The 16,644-nt window shown below is 38.3% G+C and overlaps 1 protein-coding gene across 1 annotated transcript in view; it reads left to right on the top strand.

The window, feature by feature from the left end:
* The window catches only part of LTA4H (leukotriene A4 hydrolase), a 15,958-nt gene extending 285 nt beyond the window's left edge, over positions 1-15,673 (top strand). Inside the window, exons 2-19 of the mRNA XM_041409791.1 lie at positions 956-1,086; positions 3,212-3,332; positions 3,797-3,865; positions 4,524-4,628; positions 7,564-7,616; positions 8,255-8,327; positions 8,644-8,784; positions 9,006-9,029; positions 9,906-9,976; positions 10,090-10,201; positions 11,036-11,180; positions 11,258-11,361; positions 11,708-11,778; positions 12,011-12,065; positions 12,900-12,995; positions 13,520-13,602; positions 14,429-14,533; positions 14,834-15,673. Of these exons, the coding sequence (XP_041265725.1) occupies positions 956-1,086; positions 3,212-3,332; positions 3,797-3,865; positions 4,524-4,628; positions 7,564-7,616; positions 8,255-8,327; positions 8,644-8,784; positions 9,006-9,029; positions 9,906-9,976; positions 10,090-10,201; positions 11,036-11,180; positions 11,258-11,361; positions 11,708-11,778; positions 12,011-12,065; positions 12,900-12,995; positions 13,520-13,602; positions 14,429-14,533; positions 14,834-14,954 (1,680 nt within the window). The 3' untranslated portion in view covers positions 14,955-15,673. The remainder of the gene's footprint in view (positions 1-955; positions 1,087-3,211; positions 3,333-3,796; positions 3,866-4,523; positions 4,629-7,563; positions 7,617-8,254; positions 8,328-8,643; positions 8,785-9,005; positions 9,030-9,905; positions 9,977-10,089; positions 10,202-11,035; positions 11,181-11,257; positions 11,362-11,707; positions 11,779-12,010; positions 12,066-12,899; positions 12,996-13,519; positions 13,603-14,428; positions 14,534-14,833) is intronic.
* Positions 15,674-16,644: the final 971 nt, after the last annotated feature.

Raw genomic sequence — 16,644 nt, 5'->3', positions numbered from 1 at the left:
GGGGGGGGCGGTGAGAGCGGGGGGCGCGAGGGGACCTCGCGGACCGTGAGGGGCGAGCCCGGAGCCCGCGCCGCTGCCGCCTTCCTTCTCCTTCCCGTTCTTTCCTCGGCCGTCGTCGCGCTCCGTCCTTCCTTCCTTCCCCGTCGCTTGGCCCTCCTCGGACCCGCTGCCCGTGCCTGCTGCTCGGCTGGAGCCTGACAGCGCCTCGCAGCCCCCGGTTCCCGCTTAGCCACCCAGAGCCGGCGCGGTGCGCAAGGGAAGGGCAAGACTGTCTCTTCCCTTTAAAGCGGCGAAGAGCAGGCTGACGAAAAGATGGGAATAAATCACTGGAAATCTAGATTTAGATCTCTTTTTCGCCTATGTGTTTCGTTATGCCGGCTGCTTTCTCTGGTATCTCTGGAAATAGGCAAGGGAACCTCCTAAACTTCGCATTATATTCGAAATTCGGGGGTTCTAGCCTTTTCTCATGCTGACTCCATAAGATCCTTTTGTGCTTGGCTCTTATTTATTTAGGGTAAAAGCCCAGTCCTAATAGTAATAAAGACTATTGCCTCATTCGTGCTAAAAATGAGTACTGCACTATTTAATTCACCTTCCATTGCATGAAGGTCTGGATTTGCAGTGGCATGTTCCAGGACTGAAGCCTTAGCAGGGGCTTTTATACCGTTCTCCTCACTTCCTAGCAGTATTGTGGAGTTGTTACCTTTGTAGTTTTTCTTAATAAACTCGCTTCTTTGGTTAGAAGTTGTTTTCTTCCTCTTTTTTCTCCGGCTTTCCCAGTTCAGTGCTGCTCTCTTAAAATGCTGGCTCCAGGTAATCAACACAGTTAGTCAGCTTTTCTGGTTTTACTTAGAAAATACTTTTTCTTTCAGAGGGACTTGTGTTTAAGATTTCATAGTGCTGCATTTATTATTTTACACTATTTAACTGGTATGCAATATGTTCTTTATCACAGGTCCTGGATACAAAAGATGTACAGGTATTTAAAGTGACTGTAAATGGACAGGATGCACAGTTTGCTTTTGGAGAAAAGCACAGTTTCAAGGGGACCCCTCTAGAAATCACATTTCCAAATGAACTAAGAAGGTACACACTTTTGCCTGCTCCTTTGCGTGGTTTTGAAAATGCACTGTATAAGCTGCTTGTCTGCCTGTAGGGTTGTTGAGTAAAGCTTGCAAAGGGACTTACAAATTAGAATCAGGGTATTGCATTCATTTGGTAGGATCTTATAGATTAGTGTCACATTTGGCTTTCAGTAGTCAAAACTTTGGGAGTGTTTGTACCTGTCCCCAGACCTTGTATCACATACAAAATTACGAACTTGACTGAGTAGCAAAATGATATGAAATGTATCACAATTTTTCCAGTGCTTCTCATCAGTAATATTGTTTCTGCTTTAACTACCTGGTTTAGAATTGCTACAGTGTGGAGCATGTGGAGCCATAGCCCCAGTTGGATCTTCTTTTATACAAGGGCTGGTTCTGCATTTCTGTAGAACTTCAGGTTACCACTATGATTAGATAGGAGCATGTTTTCAAATAATCAAAGTTTTATTTTGTTGGCTATGCTAACTCCAACTCCCTGAAAGCTGGAACTTGAGTTTCAGCAGCATGATGGAGAGTGAACTAACCATGGTCTACCTCTTAAGGTGCATGAATTAAAAAGGTGTTGCCAAATTACAGTATGTTTTTTGGCAGTTTGCTTTGTATGTTGTAATTCAGTGGTATCTCAGTCCTCCATGGTGCCAAAGCTGAAAGCTGTGATTGTATAAGGAAGTTCCCTTGTTTGAATACACTTGAATATCAAGTTGCTTCTTACTTCTTATTGTTTGGTTTTTAGAACTCATTGCTACCTCTAAAAACTCTTTCAGTTTAGTCTGGTTTCCAAGCTTTTTTTCTTTTTAATGTTGTACACTGAATTAGTGCAGTTAAGAAACACAAATAATGAGGAAGAGAAAGGAATGTCATAAATAGTTAACACTTCTGGTCTCTTATGAAATTGAACAAATTAAGTACTTGAGCAAACAGACCACATCAGAAATATAGGCCCATTTCTTTTATTTGACTTTCAGCTGCCTTTTTTTTTAAGTGCTAAATTTCCTGGTAAGAAAAAAAAGAGGGAGGTGTGAGTTGTGACCCTAGGAATTCATAATCTAGTGTGAGACATAGTCCCCCATGTAACTATCAATAAAACAATGATAGGAAAGGGTGGGAATTATAACTGGAAGTCTGATTGTTCAGAAAGCAAGGTGCCTTATGGTAATAGCAGTTATTTTCACTTTTCTTGTCTAATATGTACTTTGGAATAAGTTATAAACCAGGAATCTGGTTATAAACCATATGTGTACACCTGGTCAGCTTATCTAGTGTCCAACTCCTCTGATTAGCTGAAGTTTGTTCTGATTTATGGCTGGATTATTTTTTCCAAGATTGCATGTGTAATCTGGAACTTTCTGAGAACAGAAGCAAGTACTTCCATGTGCTTTGGGTGTCAGTTATGGTTAAGACATGTTTTTAATAAATAAGAGTATGAGTGTGTCAGGTTGGTGTGTGTTCTCTCATTAGCAAACTGACACCTGTCTTACACTAACTGTTAGTTTTTACTTGACACCAGTTCTGAAACCCTGAATAAAATCTGAGCATTATTTCTTTTTCTTGTTAACTCCAACTGTTAATAGAATTAATTCTGTAATTACTAATAATTTTCAGGGTGTTTTTTTCTTCTTAAGGATAATACTTACAGAACATTAATGTCAGACACAAAATCTAAATTTTTTTATGTACAGAATGCTTATTCTATGTTATTCAGTCATGTATCTTCTTATGCATGGCTTTGTGCTTTTTTCTTTGTGTATTGCAGAGGGTTTTTTACACTTACATGTGCAAGGTTACTTAGCTGTGACAAAACTATGTACATGTAGCTGGCCCAAATAGTTGAAAGAAAAGGTCTGTGCTCTCCTTGAAGAGAAGAGGAAAAGTTTCTGGTTAGTGAGAACAATAATAAAAGTATTGGAATGTAAAAAATGAAATCAGCTAGCAATTTTTAATACCCTAATTGAAAGGGAATTATTGCTTTTAGTATGATACTTGTTCTCATTTTTAATGCTTTTGAGACAGTGCTGCAGACCTGTTTTTCAGACATCTTTGCAGAGGAATTTCGGTGTGATCAGGATTTGTGTCAAAACAGTCTGACTGTGTTCTTTATTACACAGGGGACAAGAAGCAATTGTTGAAATCTCTTTTGAAAGCTCTCCACAATCTTCAGCTCTCCAGTGGTTTACTCCTGAGCAAACTTCTGGAAAGAAACACCCATTCCTCTTCAGCCAGTGCCAGGTTGAGTTCATTTTTTCCAAACTTCTTGACATACCACTGTAATTTCCCTTGGTTTCTAAAGAACTGGAGAGAAAGGCTAGAAAGGGGAAGAGCAGTAGCCTGTAACTTCTAGCTGTGTGTGTCAAAGGTCCTAAATGAAAACACTTAATGTCAGGATGTTGTTGAGATTTTATTATATGTTTACACTTTGGTTATTCTGGAACTGCTTAACCACTCCAGTACCCTTGTTGAAGAGCATATGGCCCTTTACAACCAATACTTGTGTCTATTATCTGCCTTACCCAGTATTATTCATTTTACAAAGGCCTGTAAGCTCTAAGTGATAGAAGTACTGGATTATAGATAATGAATTCTCTGGAGGAGCTGTATAGACTTGCACTATAGTGTATTAATTGATTTATTTCTAGTCCTCTGCATTAGAAAAACAGTTTTGTTTTATCTTCTTTTCCTTTCTCCCTCTCTAGGCTATCCACTGCAGAGCCATTTTTCCATGCCAAGACACACCTGCTGTGAAACTAACCTACTATGCAGAGGTAGATGAACCTAAATCACGTGTCTTAACTGAAGACAATTGCTACAGTGGGTGAATTTATATTGGTCAGGGGTTTTTGGTAGCTGCTAGCATGTGGCCTAATATAAAATCAGAATATTAACTTTCAGCTTAATGTGAGAGGAAAGAGCTGATCTTTGCTGTGGCAGTTCTCTAACTTTACCATTTCCTTTTTGTATATGTCAACTCTTTTTTCATTGTTATGTATCTATTTGCAGAAGGAAATAAAAATGCAGTAGTAAGAAAGAAAGATGCTCTAAAAGCAGGAAAAGCTGACAGTAAGACAGCAAAGCGTGCTGTGAAGTAAAAAACACTTGAAAAGGCTCTTATGTATGCCATAAGTAATATATTCCCCTATATAGCTAGGGGATATTTGCAGTCCTGGTGTAAATAGTTTTAAGGAAGCAAAAAGCAAGATAGATGTGCACTGTGACATTACAATTCAGTTGTCTGAATTCTGTTGGAGGTACTCCTCTGATTAATTCAATATTGCCTGTCTTCATGACAACATTTTCCATATGCCTTATGTTCTACCTGACAGAGATGACCTAACAACAGAACAAATCTGGGCTGCTTTTTGTTATCAGCTGCGTGTAGTAGGGAGTGTCAGCTGTGGTGCTTATGGTTGGGTGCCCTTTCAGATTTCCGTCCCAAAGGAGCTGGTGGCTCTGATGAGCGCCAACCGCGATGGAGAGGCGCCCGACCCAGAGGACGGCGCTCACAAGGTTTACCGCTTCAGCCAGAACGTGAGTGCTCGGGCTGGGAAATGGCTGCACAGGGTCTGCTTCCTCACCTGTGCAGCTCACAAGCACCTCAGGTGTGGGTTTGATGTCTTGGATAAATCATGTGACTCACTAGGTCTTTGCCACTCCAGAAATGTGAGGCATTATGGAACTCCAGCTCTGAGAAAACAACCAGTAATTGCTGGTGCTGGTGGTGTTTACTGGTCTTTTTTGGCATTCCCAGAAAAGCCAAATTCGAGTTTTGAAAATGTTTCAATACTCAAAACTAGTCCTTTCACAACCCTTTCTGTCTGCACTGATTTTTAGAAAATAGTGCAGATGCAAATAATATGGGAGGAAGTTTTGGAAAAGAGACCCTGCAAATTTTAAGCTCACCAAGATCTAAGCCGTGAAACTCAGCATCAGAACCAATTTTTAGCTTGAAGTTAAGCAAATTCTGACAAGAAATTTTTGAAATTTTTTTTGGAATGTGAAAACTTTGGTTTCTATGGAAAGAAAGTATTTCCAGCCAATCAAAGATTACTATTTGTCTCCGTCTCTCTGGGTGCCTCCCAGTGAACCCCGGCCAGCCCCGGGTCGGCAAACAGCGGGGGGGCAGCCCCGAAGTGACCAACAGCGGGGGGACACTCTCTGGTGCCCCGAGGGCACTGAGGGCAGCTAGGCTAGTCGCCTTTGCAGCAGAAGAGACACTGGAGACATCGGTGGAGGGTAAAAGGCCGACTCTGAACAGAGGCCAGTCCAAGGTTTATTCGGAGCGCCCCAGGGGCCCCACACACCTCAATAATGCCCCATGCTCAGAGTAAGACAAAGGAATCTCAAGGTTACATTTAAAGGGGAAACCGAGGGTAGATACATTTGCTGACCAATAAAGACCCTCCAGGGATACAGCCTTAGGGGATGGACATTTGGGATAGCGTATAACATCATCCTTGGAGGGCTGACCCCTGGCTTCGGGCTAATCACTCGATGGCTTTGACCGAAAGATCTAGATAGAAGGGATGGGATGCTGAGTGACTGACAGAGAGCCAGGGCGGGGATTTGGGGGATGATCTCAACACAGGAGAATGGTTACATAGGTAGAGGAAGGGGGTACAAAAAGGGGTACATCATCTGGGGAGAATGAGGCGATACAAAATCAAAACTATTACAAAGTATTACAAAGTATAAAAGCACACTGCAACAACTATTCTCTGGAAGTTTTAGTAAGTGTTGCAGCTTGTCTAATAATTCCACTGCTCATAAAGCAGCAGTCCTGATTTGCTATTCTAGCATTTTTGTCTCACAGTTTTTGGTGTTTATGACCTCTTCTGGTGAGCCCAGTTCATTTTGCTGAACAAGCAGATAAAATTAACATAAGATCTGGGCTGTTGACACTGAATAACTGCAAGGAGGAATGGTACGATGTGACTGGAGGAGAGGAGGGGGTCAGAGTACTCGGAACTGCAGCAGCTGTCGGGTTTGATTTGGCTGCTGCGTGAAACCTGAGAGAGGGGAAAAAACAGTTCCCTTATCTGTGAGCTCATCAGTAGGCAGTGCTCTGCCCTCTCTGTGGAGCCAAAACATTTGCCATTCTCAGTCTAGTACAGAAGACTGCTATGTTGTCTGTGTAATCCAGAGATGAATGTTATCTAGGAATACACTGTTGATAAGCATGATGGACCTATACAAGAAATAACATTTGGTGTAATTGAAATTATGCTACACTTTCTGATACAGAAAACCATTACTTTTTTTAAAAAAATACATGCTTTTCTTTAAAGAAAACACATTAAACACAAAATACATAAATTAAAAAAGACATGAAAAAGGACAGACACATTGCCTGATGTTGACACTGATTTGTTAGAAGAGATGTCTGTTTCCTCAGATGAAAAAGGCAAATGCATCAAGCTTTGGATATATATGTGTGCTGAGGCTTACCTAAAACTACTTTTTCTGCTCCTGCATAGCCAGGCTGGAAAGAAGGGTAGTGGAGAGCAACCTCTGTAAAAACGAGTTTACAGTCGTTGACATTTGAATTTCAAAAGTCAAATTAACAAATTGGACATCAAAATGTGAAGGTGTATTGATAGTTTTTTCTTAACTCATCTATAACATAAGTCAAGGGACTTTGTTCTTTTCTATAATATGTTCTGTGGGTTAATAGGTAAAATTAAAACACAGATGATGATATGGGTATTTTAATATACAATATTTAAATGGTTTGTGGATAATAGAATAAAATTTTTTGAAATTGTGTCTCCAACTAATTATGTTTTAAAGTCTTACTTATTTTACATTGTTTAAATTCAGATGAAGTGGAACTTTTACAGGGATGGCTGTATTATCCCCTTTTCTTTCCAGAGCACTTGAAGAAAGCAGTTCTCTATAAAGATACTTCAGTTAGGAGTTTTTTTCATTGAAATAGAAAACATTTAGAGTTTTTTTAATTCCAAACATGGAAATCAAATATATACATTTTGATTTTTCCTGAATCTTTTGTCTTTAATATATTTATATCCATAAATATTCTTGTTTACTTCATTAAAGCTCTTCCTGCATCCTTCTGTGTGATAAAACTGCCCTTTATCTGAGCAGTATCTCTTAACTTCTCCTTCCATAAAATTTAGTGGAATTGAAATGAATATGGAGAACTGACTTTCTTTTGAAGAGAAATCAAACCAGCAGGAATTTTGTATGCAGATTTTTTCAAACAGAGATGATACTTACAGTTTTGTGGGTTTTGCCTGAAACATCTGTGAAGCAAGTACATCCTGTAGATAAAGGAGTATCATTTGGGGAGCAAGAACTGTTTTTGAAAAAACAGTGCCTGCCTTTAAGGCAGGAAACTCTGGAGGAAAACTTCTTTATTTATATACTTTTGTACTTCTCTGAGTCAGTAGTCTGATAACTGACATTACAAATAAGATTTCTTTCTTTTTCCTGTGTTCTCCACTAGGTTCCCGTACCTTGCTACTTGTTTGCTTTAGTGGTTGGAGCTTTAGAAAGTAGGTGAGTGAATCTGTACAATGTATAAATATTAATAACCACAATAAATATTTTGAGCTTTTTAAAAAATTGTTTCTTGGTCTTACATCTAAATTTAAAGGGTCTTAGATATTCAGTTAACCAGTTTATTTGTATCAAACTGCATGTATGTTGATTTGCTCTTGAATAATTTTTTTACTTGTGCTGTAAATTAGAGAAACAACATAAAAGAGTTCAGACCTGAAAAAGCCCTTAGTGTTTAAAATTTAGCACAGGGAATAGATCTCCTTTCCTAGTTAACAGATAAGCCTTTTCTGTCAAAGGCAGAAAAGTATTGCTTCAGCTTCATTTCTCATTGGCACAAGGTTGTGTTAATCTAGGCCACAGTAATGCTTTTATATTAGGGCTTGATAGTGTTTAAAAATCTGTAAGTGGTTTTCCTGTTCCTTTGTGCTGAATAATGCATGCGTGTTGTTTGTTTTGTTTTCTAAGGCTTTGCTTCAGCAATGCAGAGGAAAAGCAGACAAAGATTCTCTAATGAGTTGCCTCTGCAACGTGGCTTACTCAAGAGCACAGTTACACATGTGCTGTCTGTATTAGTTTCCCATGGAATTACTTCTGGTTCGTACTGTCTTATTGGCATTTATTTTTACTTTCAACAGAAAGATTGGCCCAAGGACACTGGTGTGGGCTGAAAAGGAACTAGTGGATAAATCAGCCTATGAATTTTCTGAGGTGAGTAATTAACAACAACGAAAAACGGTGTTGTAAGATAACTATTTCACATAGTATTGGAAAAGAAACAGACTACAGTTCACTGTTTTGGTCATCTTTAGTTCTCCTTTCTCTACCTCCCGTCCCACAAAATGCTACTATTCTATTGCAGTACAAACTTAGTACTGAAAATACATATTGATACAGTCCCATACTTGTCTTATATGTGGGACTTGCCAAGGCGAAAGGGAATGGAACATGGGATCAATAGCATATTATTTGTTCAGTGTTTGTAGTCAGAAATCATCTTAGAAACTAATGTGAATTCTTTTTTCAGGCTGAAGCTATGCTGAAAACAGCAGAAGATTTGGCAGGACCTTATGTGTGGGGACAGTATGATTTATTAGTCTTACCACCTTCTTTTCCTTATGGTGGTATGGAGAATCCTTGTCTTACTTTTGTAACTCCAACACTGCTGGTAAGTATAGCTGTGATAAAAATCAGCTTTTCCTTAGGGATTGCATATCAATTAGGTGATGGACATTAATACACAAGCTGGATTAGTCTTCTTCCTAGAAAGACCTGTAAATGTTCCTGCCTCCTTTGGAGTTAGGGAACATACAAGAAATTGCATGAAGTGATCTATTTTGAGGCTGACTTGAACCTAACAACTAACTTGTCTTTCCCTTTTCTTTTTAGGCAGGTGATCGATCTCTATCAAACGTAAGTCAAAAATAGCTTCATCTCTTTAAGTACAACACAACTTGAAGATGTATCTGAATTCCTTTATAATAAATACCTAAAAATTTGGTCTTTTTTTCATTGGGGAAATGAAAAGTTAAGGCAGTAAGTCAAGAATTCTTACAAAAGTGAGTGTTAATTTTAAGTAAACTCTGTAAAGTATCTGTTTGTAGATATAGATACAAAACCGACAGACGGAAATAACATGGGTGCCTGTCTACACAGGGGGCAGCCTGAGGTTAGCTGCTCTATAACTCTTTTCCTGTCCTGTTAAACCACAACGTCTGTGTACAGATATGTTTGAAAATCTCAACTGAATTGGCCTCATCAAAATCGTTAGGAGATAACTTCTTCCTCTATGTGTCTTTTTTTTCTGCAAAGTTGAATACTCTGAATGCAATTTTATTGCCTATGTCTTTTTACTAGACTGATGTACTGCTAAACTTTAAAAAAAAAAAAAGGTTGTCTTAAACAAAGAATACTGAAATATTTGACGTGGATACTTTTTAATGTATCATGCATCATTAGCTTTCCCACTGCAGAAGTTGCTTAGGTGAGAAAGCAGTATTAGTCCATCACTTGGTATTCTGTATTCTGAAATGTGATTTCATAAACAAGTTACCTACACCAAGCTGTTGATCAGTATGGCTCTATGGCTCGCAGGCTGGACGTTGAAAATTGTTTCTGTCAGCTAGGGTAGCATGAGTCCTCTGCTCAGAATTCATATGGATAGGTCTACAGACCTGTGAATGCTAACTGACTTTGTGAACATAACATAGCAAATGAGATCCCACCAACATTTTATTCTTTCTGTTGGAATCTGACTTTTTAAATGGTGGATCTGTTTTTGTGTTTTAGGTTATTGCACATGAAATCTCTCATAGCTGGACAGGAAACTTGGTAACCAACAAAACATGGGAGCATTTTTGGTAGGTATGATGTTCAATGCAATGCAAATCATATTTTAAGTTTAATGTGTAAAGAGACTGGCTAAATTCATCTTACCATCCTACCAGTGCTGACTTCATCAATGTCTTCCCAGGCTGAATGAGGGTCATACTGTGTACCTGGAACGCAGGATCGGTGGTCGGTTGTTTGGTGAGCAGTTCAGGCACTTCCAGGCCCTAGGAGGTTGGCGAGAGCTGCAGAATACAGTAAATAAAGTCATCATACACATACCTGTTTCCCACAAATAACATTTGTCTTGTCAGCTTTCCTAATGCTTTCTTACTAGACGATGAACAACTTTGATTCCAAGGTGTTTGATTGCTACCCAAGGTAATAGGTTCATCTACTCAGATTAGATAAAGCTTTTTGAATTCTTTTAAGCTTTTCTGTAAGGACTAACATCTTTACAGCCTCTTCTGGTTGTTCTGGGTATAACTAAATTGCAGTATTACCTGTTAGCATGCTGGTAAGCAGCTGAAAGTTAATCAAAATTGTCTGCAGCCATGACCATCAGAATTTCCAGTGCCTCATGCCAACAACTAATTTCTTGCTGTCTAAGAGGGTTGTTTAGTTTTGTGTTTTGGTAGCATAATCAAACTTCAGTTTTCAGATATCTAGTCTGTGATTTCTTACTAGTTCCCTGAGCAGCCTGAAATCTCTTCTGCCCCTATTCAGAGCTGAAGTTTTCCTGGCGCTTCTCCTTCTGTCAACAGAGGTTTTAAATTCAAAGGCTTAATGATGTAGTTCAAATAGTTTGTTAATAAGTGGATAAATATAGCCAGACTAATAGGTGCTCATGGTTAGACAGACATGATAGTAATTAACTGCTTTGAGACAGCTGGAGCACAGGGTGGTTGATTCTAAATTTTAGTAATTTAAGGTTTGTGAAGATTCATAACTTCAGGAAAAAGAAGGAGAATGCTTTGAAATGAAGCTGTCTCAGTTTTGGATGGTTTATACCTTTTTAAAAAGAATTAGTGCAGATCTGCAGGAGTGCCAGTTTTCCTAGACTGATATCTGTTCTTGTGTCTTTGACACAGATAAATACACTTGGAGATAAAAATCCTGTAACTAACCTCATCATTAATCTGGATGAAGTTGATCCTGATGTTGCCTATTCCTCTGTGCCATATGAGAAAGGCTTTGCTTTGCTTTTTTACCTCGAACAGCTCCTTGGAGGACCAGGTAACCATTAGTCAGATTTTATATGTTTTTGTTTTCCACCTTAATTTCAAACACTAAAATGTTTTCTGTTTTGTTAGATGTCTTCATTGGCTTCTTGAAGGCTTATGTTCAGAAGTTTGCTTATAAGAGCATAGTGACAGAGGACTGGAAAAAGTTCTTGTACTCCTACTTCAAGGATAAGGTTGGGTAATATTTAAAACTGATTGCTTGAAACCTTTGAATTATGTGAAATTCTGACTTAGGTCAGAACTTATTTAAAGTTCTTTATATTTCTTTTCTTTATTTCAAGAACTTAATATGATGTAATCTGGAACCTTGTGAAGATGGGTTTGCATTAAGATGCCTTTTATTTTTTTTCTTTTTGTAGAGGGGCATGCTTTGTTTTAAAGTAATCTGTATAGGATTCTTAGGGGTAATTGGAGGAATGTTATCAAAACAAATAAAAAGATTGAAAATATATTTGTTTTTCTCAAAAAAAATCCTAAAATTAGATTTAAAATTTAATGAGGTTTTGTGTTGCTTTGTAGGTAGATATTCTTGATAAAGTTGACTGGAACTCGTGGTTTCATGCTCCAGGAATGCCACCAGTGAAGCCTACGTAAGCTGCACTCTTCTGTAGTTCATCTTTTCCTTCTCCAGATTGCATGTGATTTTCCTAAAAGTCATGAAGTAGTTTGTAAACAGGATGAAAGTCTTATAAATGTTTTATTGGGAAATGCCCTAGTACTATGTAGGTGTATATAGCAGTAAAAATAGTCACTCTTAATGTTTTCAGTCTTTTATTCTGTGGTTATTTCATTATGTGGGCCTTTGTTTGTAATATTTGACAGGTATGATACGACACTATCAAATGCTTGCATTGCCTTGAGCCAAAGATGGATCCAAGTGAGTGGTTAAAGAATGCTGAAGTGTCTCTATTTTGAAAAACTAATATTTTGTTACACAAAGTGAGCCATTCTCTTCTAAAATCTCTCATTTGTTGAGAGTGTGTGTATTTATAGTTACAGTATGGCTGCCAGGGATTGATTTTGCATTTCCTAGACTAGACCTTCATTGTAGAGTCAAGGGATTATCTGTGACTTCTCTCTGTGAAGTGCAGTCCATATTTTAACAAGGCACAGAGCCAACTTCTTGTTATACATATGTAGTAACCAAAGGGAAAATACTCTTTTTGAAACCCTGATATTATGGCTTGATTTAAAAACAAATGCTGGGGTACCTCTGCATTACTGATTATATTGTATTAGCAGTAGTTCCTCTATGGTATACTGGAGTTAGTATGCATTTCCCATCAAAAACTGGTACCTAAAGTATATTAATTAATACCACATAATTTTCTCCTAGTTTGAAGCATAAAAGTCATACAACTAATAGAGAATTCAGTGTACACTCCTTTTGTTACTTTTGTAGCTTTTCACTGTACTTGCATCCTATCTTTTAATTTTCTTTATCTGAATGTTGCTTTTTATAGAAAAGTATTTGATTTTTCACTTAACTAACAGAAAGTCGGTGGGGATAAAAAGATCAGTGGAGAGAAAATAAGTGAAGTGTACAAACATCAGACAGCAGCTTAAGTCCCTCCCTTCCCCTTATTGCACAGATACAAATCAGTATCTTTTTAAAGTGAAATGGCTCAAAAGAGTGAATATCAAAACAGAAAATTACACCTGATTGCATTTTGAAATACCTATTAAAAATTAAGTCCCTGTTCTCTTTTAGGCAAAAGAAAGTGATTTGGGCTCATTCAGCTCAGCAGACCTGAAGGAAATGTCATCTCATCAGTTAATTGAGTTCCTGGCACTGTTGCTTCTGGAGGTAAATGCACACCTGGGATGACTTGATTCTGGTATCACAAAAGCAGACATAGAAGCTCTAACGTGCTTTGAAATTAAGCTACTCTTTTTCTTTTATGTTTTGCTAAATTAATTTGCTCTCAGCATGCACAGTAATTGAAAACTTCAGCCTTGCCTCCCTTATTATGTCTGCCTCTTCAGCTAATGAACAACAACCAAGTGTTTTGGATTGAAAGCTAAAAACAAAACCATGAGGTGTTTGAATCTGTCTGTATCAGATGTTATAGCAAATAAGCTATAAATAAAATTGAACAAAAATACTTTTTCTTGAATGTTTTAATAGAACAGAATATGGGAATTAGGTAATATTTATTCCTTGCCCCTTTCCATACACTGAAAAGATAAAAGGAACAAATAAAATATTTGTCATGGTAGGACTTCAGTTTCTTTATAGCACCAATCATCTTGAATTACTCTGTTTATTATTGAAATTCCTGGCTTGAAGTCTTCCTCTGGCTTATTTTGACTATGCAATTTCTTTTTCAGGCACCTCTTCCATTATCACATGTCCAACGCATGCAGGAAGTATATGACTTCAATGCTATAAACAACTCTGAAATAAGATTCAGGTTTGTTCTAGTATGGGCACTTTTAAAATATGAAATGTTTTCATAAAACAAGTTGTCCTGCTTCACTTGAGACATCCTGTTTTACAGAACTGGGGCAGGGTTTGGGTTTGGGGTTTTTGTTGTTGTTGTTTTGTAAATGTACGTGCAGGCATCATGCTTACTAGAGTGGTATCTTGTTATTCATGAATTGGGCAAATACAGTCTAGTAGAAGAACTCAGTGGACAGCAGATAAGTTGTTCCTTATTTTAATCTGGCATGCTAGCAAAGGAACCTGATAACAAAGTATTTTAAACATATTGTATGGTTTCTACTTCTTGTAACAAGATCAATTTCTTTTTAAAACAAAATAATAGCTGGTGACATTTCATTTGGTTTGTTGGTTGTTTTATCCATTGGTCAAATGGGACAAGTGCTGTATCACAGTTCTTCAGAACTTCAGAACTCATTATTTTTAAAACAAAATAATAGCTGGTGACATTTCATTTGGTTGGTTGGTTGTTTTATCCATTGTCAAATGGGACAAGTGCTGTATAATTCAGTTCTGAGTGATACAACTGGACACTATTGTAATATAAAAAATACATAGCTGCAGAAAATAATCCTCCATTTTGGAGGAACTTGGCTGCAATCTTTTCCTGTTGTACAAAAAAGTTGATGTATGTAGTGTGCTAGTAAAACACTAAATATTTGATATTGAGCTAGAATCTCATTCCCATGATGACACAGCAGTGCTCAAAGCATTTATAGGAACAGAATCATTAGATAACCAACCACTATGCTACCACAAATGAAATTGTAAGTGCAAACTTTGTCTTCCACATCCAGATGGCTGCGTCTCTGTATCAGGTCCAAATGGGAAGAAGCTATTCCTCTGGCTTTAAAAATGGCAACAGATCAGGGCAGGATGAAGTTTACTCGACCATTGTTCAGGTAAAAGTAATCTCCAAATTGCAGGAGCTCACGTTGTTGACATTTCTAGTATAATGGAATGAATAATACTTGAAATGCATTTATTGTGCATGTTGAATAATACAGAATTCTCAGTATACTGTGAACAAGATTATCTTCAGAGGCACTTTCCACTTGCTGACATTTTTTTGCATAGAAAAAAGCTTAGGATGCACATTAAGGCAAGGCTTTTGAGGGAAAAGTAAAACCTTGGGAAAATTCCTGTTGTATTATTTTCCTGGTTTTTTGTAATGGTGCCTCCCCCCACTCCTTTATTTACAGGGATCTTTACAGTTTTGACAAGAGTCGCGACCTGGCTGTCAAGACTTTTCTGGAGCATAGGGCCTCTATGCACCCCGTCACTTCAATGCTTGTGGGCAAAGACTTGAAGCAGGACCAGTGACAAATGTACTTATTTCTTTGAGATTTTTGTGTTGCTGAAAGAAGAGACTGATTGCCCAAACCGTTGATATGCGTGCTTGATTATACCATAAAATGCTCTGCTGCTTTGGTACTTGTGTAACTTAAAATTAAATTTCCAAATCAAGTTCAGTACTGTTGCAGTAGATAGCACTGCCAGCAGGCTCCAACTACTCCCAGACTCTGACTGCAGGCTTCCCTTGCAGACTCTGACTCCAGCAGGCTCCAACAACAGCCCCTCACAGCAGGGCCAGCAAAAAAGCTCTTCCTTTTCCATCTCTCTCCTTCTTTGTGTCTCCTCCTCAGCCAGCTAACCTACTCTTTTATAACATTCATGCTCACTGGACACAGCCTTGTCCTATTAAGGGCAAGGCAGTTCCTCCTCTTTGATAATTAGCACAGCTGTAATTCATCAGGGCAAGGTTGCTTGCAGTCCATTCTCCTACACTTTCTATTTTGCATTTCTGACTAAAGCAGCAAAATTTCTACATCTCTGGAATTGAGAGAATGTCTTGATTACAAGCAATTTTTAGAATACACAAAAACTGTTCTGAGATGTGGTCATTTGTCAGTGATAGAATTGAAGAACTTGGAAAATTAATTGGTGGATGGTATGGCTCTTTGTGCACAGCATTCTTTTCCATAGGACAGTGGTTGAAACTTCAAGTACCTAAAGAATAAAAAATAAATCTTTTCATTCCCTATTTGTCTGTTTTGTCTGTGTATTGATCTATCAAAAAGTTTTGATTTAATAGTTTTGTTTTATTTATTCTACTTTGTTGTGGGAGAAATTTTTATTATGAGTCCAAGAGGACAATGAAGACCAAAATGGTTTTTCAACCCACTATTTCTAAACTTATTATTGTAGCGGGGGCTAAGGCCCAAGACTTTTCTTATCCAGTTTGAGTCTTTTAATATTTGGATTTTTTAACTAGTTCTGGGCACCACCCCTCATGCTCATATAACAACTGGAGATAAGTTCAAAAACAAGGGGAGAGCTGGATTTGCTGTGTTTGTTAGAGCAGTTCCAGCCAATGGTTTAGATGATGCTGTGGCAAATGCTGCCATCTCTAGGCTGAGTCTTGCAGCGAGTTTGATAAGAACAGTTTGCATAAATTAAATCTGTTGGCATAGAGGTATGTCACTCCATATCAAGGAGTGACAAACAAAACCAAAAAGTGCTGGCTTAGTGGAGGAGAGTGGCAGTATAATCTGGCAAAAGGCTTGGTTTAAGTCTAGCACTTAGGACGAGTGGGAGCCTGTCAGCTGATTTACTTCAGAGTTTTGATCCATATAAGCTTTCAACTTGTGGTTTAAACCCAGGCAGTGACTAATCCCCACACAGCCACTCACTCTCTCCCCCATGGGATGGGATGGGGGAGAGAATTGGAAGAGTAAAAGTGAGTAAACTCATGGGTTGAGATAAAGAAAGACAGTTTAACAGATAAAGCAAAAGCTGCACACATAAGCAAAGCCAAACAAGGAATTAATTCAGTGCTTCCCATGGGCAGGCAGGTATTCAGGTATCTCCAGGAGGGCAGGATTACTCGGGGAGACAATTGCCATCATCCCAAACATCCCCCTGCTTCCTCCTTCTTCCCCAAGCTCTGTATATGAGCATGAGCTCTGGTCAGAGGAGGGGATATCTGATGTTAACAGGCTCTTGGTTTGAG

Source organism: Onychostruthus taczanowskii, unplaced genomic scaffold (assembly GCF_017590055.1).
Source record: "Onychostruthus taczanowskii isolate IOZ18803 unplaced genomic scaffold, ASM1759005v1 scaffold31, whole genome shotgun sequence".
Taxonomy (NCBI): domain Eukaryota; kingdom Metazoa; phylum Chordata; class Aves; order Passeriformes; family Passeridae; genus Onychostruthus; species Onychostruthus taczanowskii.
Note: the sequence above shows the minus strand (reverse complement) of the source record. Positions and strands in the feature narration are given on the sequence as shown.